This window comes from Staurois parvus, unplaced genomic scaffold (genome assembly GCF_062004578.1).
Source record: "Staurois parvus isolate SC_StPar_1 unplaced genomic scaffold, SC_StPar_1.0 ptg000305l, whole genome shotgun sequence".
Classification (NCBI taxonomy): Eukaryota; Metazoa; Chordata; class Amphibia; order Anura; family Ranidae; genus Staurois; species Staurois parvus.
This window is the reverse complement of record NW_028318101.1, coordinates 29,488-41,809: the sequence shown is the minus strand read 5'-3', so window position 1 is coordinate 41,809 and position 12,322 is coordinate 29,488. Positions and strand designations below refer to the sequence as shown.

The 12,322-nt window shown below is 39.9% G+C and overlaps 1 protein-coding gene across 1 annotated transcript; it reads right to left on the bottom strand.

Annotated features, from left to right (window-relative positions):
• Positions 1–1,040: 1,040 nt before the first annotated feature.
• On the bottom strand, positions 1,041–10,950 carry LOC149457709 (phospholipase A2 inhibitor and Ly6/PLAUR domain-containing protein-like). The gene is made up of 5 exons (XM_089683327.1): positions 10,846–10,950; positions 9,297–9,425; positions 5,148–5,294; positions 2,670–2,813; positions 1,041–1,404 (listed from the first exon to the last, which is right to left on the bottom strand). The coding sequence occupies exons 1-5, from the start codon at positions 10,895–10,897 to the stop codon at positions 1,265–1,267; spliced, it is 612 nt and encodes a 203-aa protein (XP_089539453.1). The 5' UTR covers positions 10,898–10,950; the 3' UTR covers positions 1,041–1,264.
• Positions 10,951–12,322: the final 1,372 nt, after the last annotated feature.

Here is a 12,322-nt window from a genome sequence, read left to right as displayed (position 1 = left end):
TCTTCTCTATCTCCATTGGAGGGCAATCTCCAAAGCAGCATAGAACTGCTGTTACATGGGGAAGAGCCATTCTGTACAACTCTGTGACCCTAAGCTGTTTGATGATGCTAACCAAGGCGATGTGACAGCATGGGGTAACAGGAAGGGGTTGGGTGTCATTCAACCCAGAAGAGGGGTACTGACCAGAGGTGGAGGCCAGAAAAAGCCGCACTGAAACATGGAGAAGGAACCTTGTGCTTTTTTAACAATTTTTTTTTAACTCACAGGAGAATGAGAAAAAAAAGATTTAAAAAAAATCTACCATTATAAAGAAGGCTGTACTCCATTTCTTCCTTCCCGAAGGATGGTATTCCCAGGCATTGGAAAATGACAACCTCTCCTTTCACAAAGGAATGGACTGATGAACTTAACTTCCTGATAGGAATGGGGGAGCTTACAGCCTAATTGTTCAGGAGTTGCAGCCTAATTGTATGACTGACATTCCCAATTTTCTGCTACAAGGACAGCATGAATCCTCTTTTAGTATAATGCTCTCTTTCGACCTTTGAATTTCTTTGACTTACCAAAAAGTGTTTTTTTTTAAGCATAGGGCTTTCATGACACCACAGTCACCATCCATCTTTTTTTTATTTTCTACTTTTCTCACTGCCCTCCTTGCCTCTCTCCTTTCTTTATACCACATATTTACTTCTCTTTTCATTTCTCAGCCTGCTCGGACTGGTGGACTAACTTACCCCTAGAGGTGAAGTATCCTCCTACCTCACAAAATCGTGTTTTGATGCCTTTGTTCCCTTCTATTGTATGGTGTACTCAATGAGGATCCTACCACTTTCTTTTTTACTAAAGGTGAACTTATCATTTAACATGTATACACCTACCTGCAAGTTTATATTTTGCTATACAGATCAGTTTCCAAAGCTTTCCAGTTCTTTAACAAGTAAAGAAAAATACCCCTGCAACCTTGGATTTTATTTCACATCTCATACATGGACATTTCATAGAAAACACTGTCAAATTCAGCTTTAATATAAGTGGTTTATTAATATAAGAAAAAAAGAAGAAAAAAAAAAACTCTACAGAGCGATGACCTGACTCTGCATACCTTTATAGTCCTTTACCTCTACATGTTCTCATTTGCAAACAATTTTTCTTTTCTGGAAAGCGCCTTCAAATTTCATTTTTCTCAGAAAAAAATTGATTCTTCTTGCTCTGCCCCTCAGATGATCCTTGTTTGCTATGTGCAATACTTTCTAAAAATGTCTTTTCATGATTTGACCTTGTTTTCACAGCCATTACAGGACATTCTGTAACCTTGCTGAAACAAAGTGTCAGGATATGGTGGAGGATGATAATGGCAAGTATTCTCCGTCGTACACCCTTGATAGGCCCAACGTTCAAACTGAGCTGTAAAGAAAGAAGTCACAATTTATCAACTGACATGATTATATGGAAAAAAGATTTTAAAAAAAACCCTGAAAAAGGCAAATCTATTATAACCGGAAAAGGTTTCAGAGTGTGGGAGGCCATGAGGGCTAACAAGAAAAGTGCACAGTATAAGAAGTGTCCTTGGACACTCAGTATCCTAGGCTTTCATACTATGGAAGGATGGCATGGTATTGGGCAACTGCACGAGCACCTTCAATTGCATCTATACTTAAGGCCCTCCCAGGTGTGATAGCTGTCAGGATCAATTTGTTGGCCAGAGCAATGCAATGGCACCAAACAAGAGAGCTGTGGGGAACAGGCAAATCCCATCATGTAAAACCATTTATTACTCAGAATAGCATGTCTATTTTGTAGTTTAATGAATATTTTAGCTGAGATGAGGATTGTTGTTGCTTATCTGAGTTCAACAGACATATTTATTTTGCTTAAATCCACTTAGGCTCTTAAACTGCATTTTATAGGTCAGACTACTGTCATGGATGGCCAGCTATTAGGGAACATGTACATTAAAAAACTGCAGCCCTATTCATCCTGTACAACTGCATATACATTTTTTCTTTGCAAATTAGGGCAAAATTATTAGGCTATTTTCTATCCAGATCAAATATCAAATATACTTTATTCAAAAATAACAGAGCGAATCAAGTCAATACCTAATTATGGACACTAGATGGGGCAGGTGATCATAGGAAATAAATACAAATTAACTATGATTGCCAGCTCAATCTAGCGCAGGACAAATAGCTCTACATTTTTTTATAAATAAATCCCTAAGTGTATGTCTGAGCAAAAGAAGAAAAAAAAAACCCAGCAGATGCAGCATCTCTCTGCAATACATGCACATTTCCCCCATTTTTTTTACTCATGGAAAACAATGCATGTAGCTGATGATTCTGCCAGTGAGGTGAAAATGGTGCCTGTTCTGCAATTTCATCCAAAACTGACAAGTTCTCCCCTGCTGGACTCCAGAACTCCAGAACACCCCTCCTTCTTGCCTTCATAATATAAGGAAAAGGTGTTCTGTAACTGTGTTGACAGTGCATGGCTGCTATGGCCTTGTCTTTATTTTTTTCCATACATATATATATATATATATATATATATATATATATATATATATATATATATATATATATATATATATATATATATACATATACACACACACACACACACACACATATATAGTCCCTTTTGTTATAGTTACAAAATGATTTACTTACTTGAGTTAAAGATTCTCCCAGAAAATGAGAGACAAGCGGTTTGGGGTCCCTGGCATTTGCGGAGTTCATTAGGCTTGCAGCTTTTATCTCTGGCATAGCAAGATGGACACACCACCCCGTTCTCCGTCCTGTTGATAGAATCCACTAGTGTGCATACAAAACAAAATCTGTTTTAATATTACATGTATAATAAACATAGATATTGTCATTTGTATTGATGGTAGAAATATGCCAGAAATGTTTAATGTATTGCACCAGTGATAGACACTGATGGAAATACCAATTCCAATCAAAATATTTTATTTTGTTTTGGATAGAGCAGGGAAGGTTTGGAGTCAACTTTTGATTGGATCTCTGTTGGAAAGATTTTCCCAAATTTCTCCAATGAGTACACAATGTCAATTACATATTGTCCCAAAGTCAACTACAGCCAAGCTATTTTATGGCCGTAGTTGACTTTGGTACAATATGCAATTGACATTGTGTACTCATTGGAGAACTTTGGGAAAATCTTCCCAACAGGTACATATATTACTGTCCCAATGTCAGCCATACGCCCCATTTCTTAGGGCTTTCACAGGGACAGGAAGTGAGGGAGAACCTCCTCAAAGGGGTCACAGACAGAAAAAAACCTGAGAAAAATGTGGCTGGAGTATAACTTTCATTAGGTCATACTTTTATTCATAGTACCTTTCTTCCCAGGAATATGAAGTTTAATGTTAACAGGAATGGCTTTATTCAGCTCTCCATCTTTATATCTAGCGGTTTCAGCAGCTTTATAGACAATACTAATAATAACTCTTAGCCCTTAGTGTATGTCAAGTAGATATGTACACGTCAGAAATTTTTGTTTCATTTACTTTTAGATGCATTCGTTCATTGAAGAATTTTATGTCACATTTGTTATGTTGACCTAAATTTGTTTTTGTATCTTCGGCATTCGTTTTGTTTATTTGTTGGTCCGGGTGGCTTTGAAAAATGTTGTCGAATTGGACAGATTGGATATTTTCGAATGCTAGTGCAACCCACCAAAGAGAATTGGCATGCGCTCAATGGACAATATGGACTGGCATCATTTGCATCCCAATTAACAAATGGAATGAAATTCAGATCTATTCGTTTTCCTAATCCAAATTATCAAAGAAATTTGAAAATGTAAGTCATTTCCCCATGGGCTTGAACTACTATTGCAGCATCCGAATTAAACAAATGATTTTGTTACTTTCGTTATAGCTTTTTTTTTGATTCATTGCCATTCGTTTTTGTGTCCATTCATAGATTCAGATACATCTGAATCTTTGTAAATTATATTTTCGTCTAAAAAACAAATCAAAATGAAACGAAATGCACATGTCTAATGTCAACCATAAAATCAATAGCTGGGGATTTCCTCCTTCGTCTCTTAAAATGCACCTAATGTTACCTTTCATATTTGTAGTAGTAAAACACAGACAAATTTCCCCTTCATAAGCATCACCTTCCTGCTCCTCTCTTACTAAAGAGAAATGGAAACAGGTCCACCCTTGCATGGTCAGTTGGCACCCCTGTTTCCTACCTAGGAGCTACAGGACAGTGTGCCAAAGCATGGCGTGCCTGTAGTCCTGAAGACAGTTTGCTGTTGAAATGCCCCCCCCAATCTTCATAACTTGAGTGACAATGGTTCTAGGACCCCACATTTCTACTGGCCAGATCTTCATAGTGAGGAGTGAATAGAAATGTCTGGGAGCAATAGGCAGTGAAAAACTCCAGCACATCTCAACTGCATTGTAGCTATGCTGGTTCAAAATGGCAACTCATCACTTGAGCATATGAAAGCTGCTAGAGGTTTGTGTAGTAACCTGTAGGTGCATGCTTGTTATACTTGGTAACAGGGTCACTTTAAACCCAACACCTGCCAAAGTTCCTTTTAACTATTTAATGCGGGAAGAGTTAGAACTTTTGTTAACTGGCATAAAGTGTGTAGGCAAAAGTCAAGCACACTAAAAAGAATTTATATAGATACAGTATGAATATTGGTTAATTCAAGATTTTTTCCTTTAAACTAGCAATTTAAAATAAACAAATATAAGTCCATCCATTAGCCCCCAAAAAGGCACAACTGAGGAGGATAGAAGAACTAAGAGATTTGGCACTGCAAGCACTGTTCCTCCACAAGAGGGACATTTGAGAGCTATGATTTCACTTATTTATTTAGCATCAATCAATTTTCTGAGACTCAGAGGATAGAGAACTGCCACAGTCACCCGTACACTGGGGACAACTGGCATGGATAGCAATTACTCTACCAATAATATACTTGGTTTGTAGAAACAAATTGGAGCATCTTAAGGAAACACATGTAAAAACACAAAAAAAAAAAAAACCACAACATCATTCAGGAAATAATCATGGTAGGAATTGAACTCAGCACCCCAGAGTTTGATTTGAAATAGTTTTACTAAGTAAATGCATTTTCATCTTGTCTTCATTATGACTTACATTTTATTGCCCCTTTGTTGCAGAGATCCCCCATACAGCACACTGTTTTTTTGAAAAGTTCATATCCTACTGACATGTTGAATGTGTCTCTGCACAAAATTGGGTTGTTGGCACAGGACTTCCAGGTCTGCCAATAGGATATATTCCCTGATGAGATACAATGAATGACATAGTAAAACAAACAGGAATGTTACACAATGAACAGAAAGCCTAAACACAAAATAGGAGTGGATGGTAATGTACATACGGCCCATAGGATATTTTTAGAATTGAGGAAAGAAAAACTCAACTGAGCACTAATTGTATCTAGAAACAGCAGCATAATGTATGCCATAGTCATTTATGGGGTCTCTATGCCTTTAGGACAGTAGTTGACTTGTAAAGGTATAGAGTACATCAAATGTGGCTTCTGAAAGCACCAAAGGGCTGCACATAATATTCAGTGTATGTAATTCTATGAAAGACTGTCAGGTGCCTACTAAGGACAGGCTATTTGTGTTTATTATCGTCTGGAAACATATGGGAAGAGATGGAGACTGGGGACATGTTACATGTGACTGCTAGAGATGCCATTACAGCTTCTATGCAAATCACTGCTTCCACTCCTGGATCTGCAAAGTGCCACCGTATGTGGCTCTTGGGACATGGGTTCAGCACCAAGGCTCTAGAGAGTACACATAGGCATTTTTATGACTAAACACTTCATTCTTTCTTTGTGTCTTTCATATACTATGGACAACTAAGCATCACACCTACATGGGCTTGTTGGACACCCATTCCAAAACCACACCCATTGATATTCATTTGTGCCCTCCTTCCATTTTATGACTATGACAGTCTCCACTATTCTGGTAAGACTTGCCACAGGATTTTGGACTACATCTGTGGGAATGAATGCTCACTCAACCAAAATAACATTTGTGAGGCCAGGCTCTCAACTGGCTTTCCAATTTAACCCAAAGGTGGTCAGCAGGGTGGAGATCAGGTCTCCCTACAGGCCACTCTAGTTCTTCCACACAAAACTCATCAAAACATGTCTTTATGAATCTGCATTTGTGCCCGGGACACAGTCATACTGGTAAAGAAAAGTGCCTTCCCCCAAACTGTTATCACAAGGTTGGAAGAGCATAATTGTCCAAAATGTCTTAGTATGTTGTGGCATTATCAGAGCCCTTCACTGAAAACATTTGAACTCAATAGAGTGGAGGTGTGTCCACATACTTTCAGCCAAACAGTGTATTATAGCAAGTTATTTTTTAACCACTTCACATGATGTCCTCCTGGAATGTGCCTCGCATGTGCCCCACGGGCCATGCTGCAGTGAGATCTGTCACCCGCTGTGTCCACTGGACACATTTGATGACCGATCAGTGTAACAGCAGCTGCCAGTACCATGTGATAACTGTGACCAATCACAGAAGATCACATGACAATTGTACACAATGGATGGGGTTCATTCATGCCATCCTTTGTGTACTATTGTGTTGATCTGTGTGATTGGTCACAGTGATTACTTGGTACAGAGAGGGCCAATCACAGCCCATCAGTACCATGTGATTGGCTGTGTTCAATCACAGCTAACCACAATAGTAAACTTATTAGATATGTAGCAGGCTCCTTTGTACAAGAGGATTCAGAAGGAATCACATGTTCAGCAGTCAGCTTTTCCTCTCTCTCCCCTATTTGTAAAACCTGGGCATTCTGCCAAGTTCATGACTCATCCACTACACAGCAAAGAACGCTGGGAGGGAGGGGAAGCAGGAAGTGAAGGGGGAGAACAGGGAGACACGAGGCTGGAGAAAAGACAGGGACATGTGGAGCCCGTCCAAGCAGAGGAGGAGGCACTACAGCACCCAGCGCGGATAGAGGGACCCTGCTGTGTGTTCAGAGTCTGGTGAGCTGTCCCCCTGGAGAGAGTAAGACACACCATTTACACTTTGCATATAGACTGGGACATCCGCACCCCACTGCTGGGATCTCACCCATCCGGGGCCCTGTGCAAGCCACAGATCCCCCTGCCTGCTTTGCCCCTCACCACCAGTGTAATTGAGACTGTCTGCCCCGGGGACTGACACATACTGGGAGATTGCATCCTGCGACTGCCCCTGGTCTTGGGGTGCTTTGTGTTGCGTTTAGACACTGAGGTTGGACCCTCTCAGCCCAGAAACCTAGTAAAATTGGATGTAACCCACACCAGCTGAAACTCCAAAGAAGCCTTCAGCTGCTATTTACTTCATTGTAAGGACTAAACGTGCACCAACTAGAGCTCCACCGTTACAAGGACTAGAGTGGGGGAATCTGGCTTAGTAGCCTTATTAGAGGTACCTCTTTATTGCATTCTGTTCTGACTCTGAGGTGATTTTTGGCTAACGCCCCTCAGAAGCAGAATCATACACCGGTGTGGGTAATACATTTCATTGATAAAGCATAAGTAAGTTTATTTGTTTGATATCAGTTGTATTCTGCTTAAAGTGCAACTCTGCCATCCGGAGACTCTTGGCTGTGAAGCCCTCTAGTGGCAGACCAAATTTACTGCATTGCATAAAAGAAGAAAAGTAAGTTTGGAAGTTAAAAGGGGAACCCCACCCCTCTACACTGCATTTCATTCTCCATAAAATTGTTCTTGTTTCATTTAACCCTGTGTCAGCAAATTTCTTGGCGGGGTATTTGCTATTCATTACCAGTTGTGCCAGAGGGATTGGGTTTGCTTAGGGTTGGATCTATTGAGCGCAGGACCCATAATATATTCCAGCTTGTCCCAAGGGGCAGTGCTACAGATAAATAAAGATAAGGCGCTTGCTTAATCCATTATGATATCTGAATTGACAAACATCAATCAATGTTATACAATTAACTTAAAAAACTTAAACTAGTCCAACGATATGCATTTTCCCCACACCACGCTGTGACATGTGGATCCTTTGAGTGAATACTTGATATCAAAACAAAGTCTCAGCTTCTTTACCACTTGTGCTAGTAGAAAGAATGCAGACTCACCAGAGGATTATGACCCCATTTTACCGGTAGGTCAAACAACGCTACATCTCCAAAGCGTTCTTTTTCTTTAAGATGATCCCCTTGGCTCACTCAGACACACTCAGTGACAGAGCAGGAGATAACCATTTAAAAGCATTTTAGTGTAGTATTTATTGAATACGAATGAAGCAAAAATGATAAGAGTAACATTCACATGTTACAGTTCCTATAATACTGTCACCATTTTATACAGACTGTATGTGAATTGTCTTGCTGCACTGTCCCTGTTAGCCAGTGTGTATTCCAAGCTTCTGTCTGCTCTGTGCATGATCCAGCCACAATAGTAAACACTGAACCAATCAATTGCATTCAGTAAAAATGGTTGCTTATACCAATGACATTAACTGGTATAAGCAATCATGATGTGTAAAAAAAAAAACCTGACCATGTCCCCAGAGTAGTACAATGTTACTATGGTAAGTCAGTGTCCCTGATCACTGCCACAACCGTTATATGATGATGCTGTACTGCACTGGTGACAGTATGTAAAACAAAAAGAGGAAAAAAAACATTTTTATTTTAAATTTCTTCATATTCCAAAAAATTGTGACAAAAAAATGACAACTTCAAAAAGCTCGCCATGCCTCCTACAAAATACCTTGGACTGTCTACTTTCATAAAAGGGGGATATTTGTACTGTCCTGGTGTTTTTGGGCATCAAGATAAGAGATGGGCCGTCAGCACATCAGGATTGATCGATTTTAAGATATATGCATACACCATAGTTTGTGGACTCTAAAACTTTCCTACATACGAAACAATTCACCAAAGAAATTAAGCAAAATACAAGCCTAAAAGAACAATTATTTATTTGCAACATTTTATAACAGAAACGAGAAAAAAAAATAGAAAAATAGTTTTTTTTATAGTTAATTTAGCTAAAAAAAAAATTAAAACTCAGTAGTGAATAACTGTCACCAAAGAAAGCTTTGTGTGAAAAAATGATAAAAATTTAATAAAAAAGGTACAGCATTGCATGATCACGCAATTGTCCTTCAAAGTGTGACAGCTCTGAATGCTGAAAATTGGCTTGTAGAGGAAGGGAGTGAAAGTGCCTGGTATTGAAGTGGTTAAATATAACAATAAATGGAGCACGTAATTAAAGAAAATTACCAAATGTTTCAACCATAATGGTACTCCGGCAATGCGTGGCGTAATCGGCGCAGACCTCAGTGGTTGTCTGAGTCTCATTGCAAGTGTCTCCATGAAAATTCGCACATTTCTCACACACAAGGCAGGTCCCTGTTACATAGAAAATAAATATATTTTTTTTTCTGCAGATTCAGTCTTATAATCTAAATTGGAAGATGTAGGCAAGAGGCAGTTAGCAAAATTATTTTTTTTCACAGGTAAAAAAAAAAAAAAAAAATAAAATTGAAAAAGAAAAGAATAATTAAAGCAAAACTTCATAAAGTAAATACTCAAAATAAGGGAAAAAAAAACAAAAAAACACAAAATAATAGTACCTCTCACTGATACCAATAATGGGGCACTATTTCTTCCATTGACAGCATTGATGGGGCACTATTCTACCCCTTGAAGCTAATAATGGAGCATTATTCCTCCCACTGACACTGATGATGGGACACTATCCCCCCCCACTGATACCAATGATGGGGTGCTATTCCTCCAACTAGTATCAGTGATGGGGCACTATATCTCTCACTCACACCAATGATGAGGCACTATTTCTCCCTTGACACCAATGATTGGGCATTATTTCTCCCACTGACACCAATAACGAGGAACTATTCCTTCCACCGATACCAATGTTGGTGCACTATAGCTCCAACTAGTGATGGGTCACTATACCTCTTATTTACATCAATGATGAGGCACTATTCCTTCCACTGACACCAATGATGGAGCACTATACCTCTCCCTGACACCAATGATACTGCACTATTCCTTCCACTGACACCAATGACGGAGCACTATACCTCTCCCTGACACCAATGATGGGGCACTATTCCTTCCACGGACACCAATGACGGAGCACTATACCTCTCCCTGACACCAATGATACTGCACTATTCCTTCCACTGACACCAATGATGGAGCACTATACCTCTCCCTGACACCAATGATACTGCACTATTCCTTCCACTGACACCAATGACGGAGCACTATACCTCTTCCTGACACCAATGATACTGCACTATTCCTTCCACTGATACCAATGATGTGGCACTATTCCTCTCACTGACACCACTGATGGGGCACTATTCCTTTCATTGATACCTATGATGGGACACTATTCTTCCAACTAATACCAGTGACAAAGCACTATTTCATCTCCTATGACCACAGGCACTATGTATTTTTTTTCTCCCACTGAACACGAAGCCTGAGGCATTGTTTACTCCTATTGCCGCTAGGGTATTTTCTTCTCTTACTAGCCACTGCCCAGCCCCTTTAAAGTATGAAGGACAGTAAACTGGCCCTTTGTTTAAAAAGTTCAGAGACCTCTGTTATAAATTTAAAAAAAAAATGCATAAAAGTGGATTTTTTTCAAGCAAATTTTGCCTAAGCTGCTTAATAAATTAAACTAATAAACTAATAATGCTTTATCAAAATTGTGGCATCCCCATATCTCTAAATCAATTTAGATGAAATCTTTCGGTTCCCCCCATTACCAGTCATGATAGCTGAATATTCTCACCTGTAGCGATAGAGATGGAGAGTATCAGTAGTACGTTTAGTACAAGCTTCATGTTGGATATGATTTGGAAGAAGCTGGAGTCTCTGATTCGATGTGACTCTTCAGTCGTGCTTCACCAGTATTTATGCTAACGTACGAGGAAGATGATGTAGATACAATGACTGGATATTTGCTGACAAAATCTCTATAAGAACTTTAATTATAGTGTGCATCCACGTTTATGATGTACCATTGTTTTAATGTAAGCATCTAAAGAACTATAATTGTCCTGAGGACATACCGTACATATTGAATGGCATTTTGATAAGGCTAATCCAGATCACATAAGGCAGTTTCTTTAATTAGGTTGTAATGAATGATTAACAAACAGACAATTGCTGCTGAGATTTTAAGTAAAGAAAAAAAAAAATAAAGAAAACTTTAAAGCAGAATTCTAGCCTCACCTGTTCCTGTCTTATATGCTTCTGCCTCTGGTCCTCACTATGTGCCTTTGAGTTTTCTTTGAAGGGCAGCAGACATACTTTTTTTCTCTGGATGTCAAATTTCCCACAAGCCACAATGATTATCTGCTCATCTTTAAGGGTCATCCCACTCAAACGTGATACTGCGAATGTGTCTGGCTAGAATCTTCCCCTATTTTGACTTGGACAAGTATCTAGGAACTATTCAACTTAAAAAAATGTTACAGGGGAACTTTATTTGCTGAGGGAAAAGCAAAACCATAGGTATTCATGTGGAGCTGGTCCCACTTTGCAGCTATAAAAACACTCACTCTTATGGGAAGGCTTTCTCCAAAAAAAAGGTTTTGTTTCTGTGGGAATTTGTGTCCATTTGGCCAAAAGAGCATTTATGAGGTCAGATGCTGATGTAGAGCACAATAGTCATAAATCGGTTTTCCAATTTATGTCATAGGATAAATTCATGGAGCTGCATTTGTGCCCAGTGGCACAGTTATGATGGAACAGAAAAGGGTCTTCCCCCAAACTGGTATAAGGCTACGTTCACACTAGCCTTGTGTGCAGGCGGCAGAGAGGCGTTTGGGAAGCATTTTTACCGCTTCCCAAACGCCTCTGCCAACTCTGCACATTACAGCACATGGTGCTGTTCTAACAGGAGCGTTTGCGTCGCGGCAAAACGGACGCCTCTGGTCGAGTCAGGAGGCTTTGAAGCCTCCTATTCTCGTCTATGGTGCCGCTCCGCAAACGCCCAGCCGGCGTTTGCGGTGCGGTTGCGACGCGGTTGCGGGGCGTTTGCGGAGCGGTAACACCACTCAAATGCATTATAGGCGTTTGTGGGGCGTTATTAACGCTCGGCAAACGCCTTGCAACCGCCGCTAAACCGCGCATGCGGCGTTTGCGGAGCGTTTGCCGAGCGTTAAAAACGCTCCGCAAACACCGGACCAACGCTTGCCAAACGCTATTGGGGCGTTTGGCAAGCGTTGGCAAAACAGCCTAGTGTGAACGAGCCCTAACAAGGT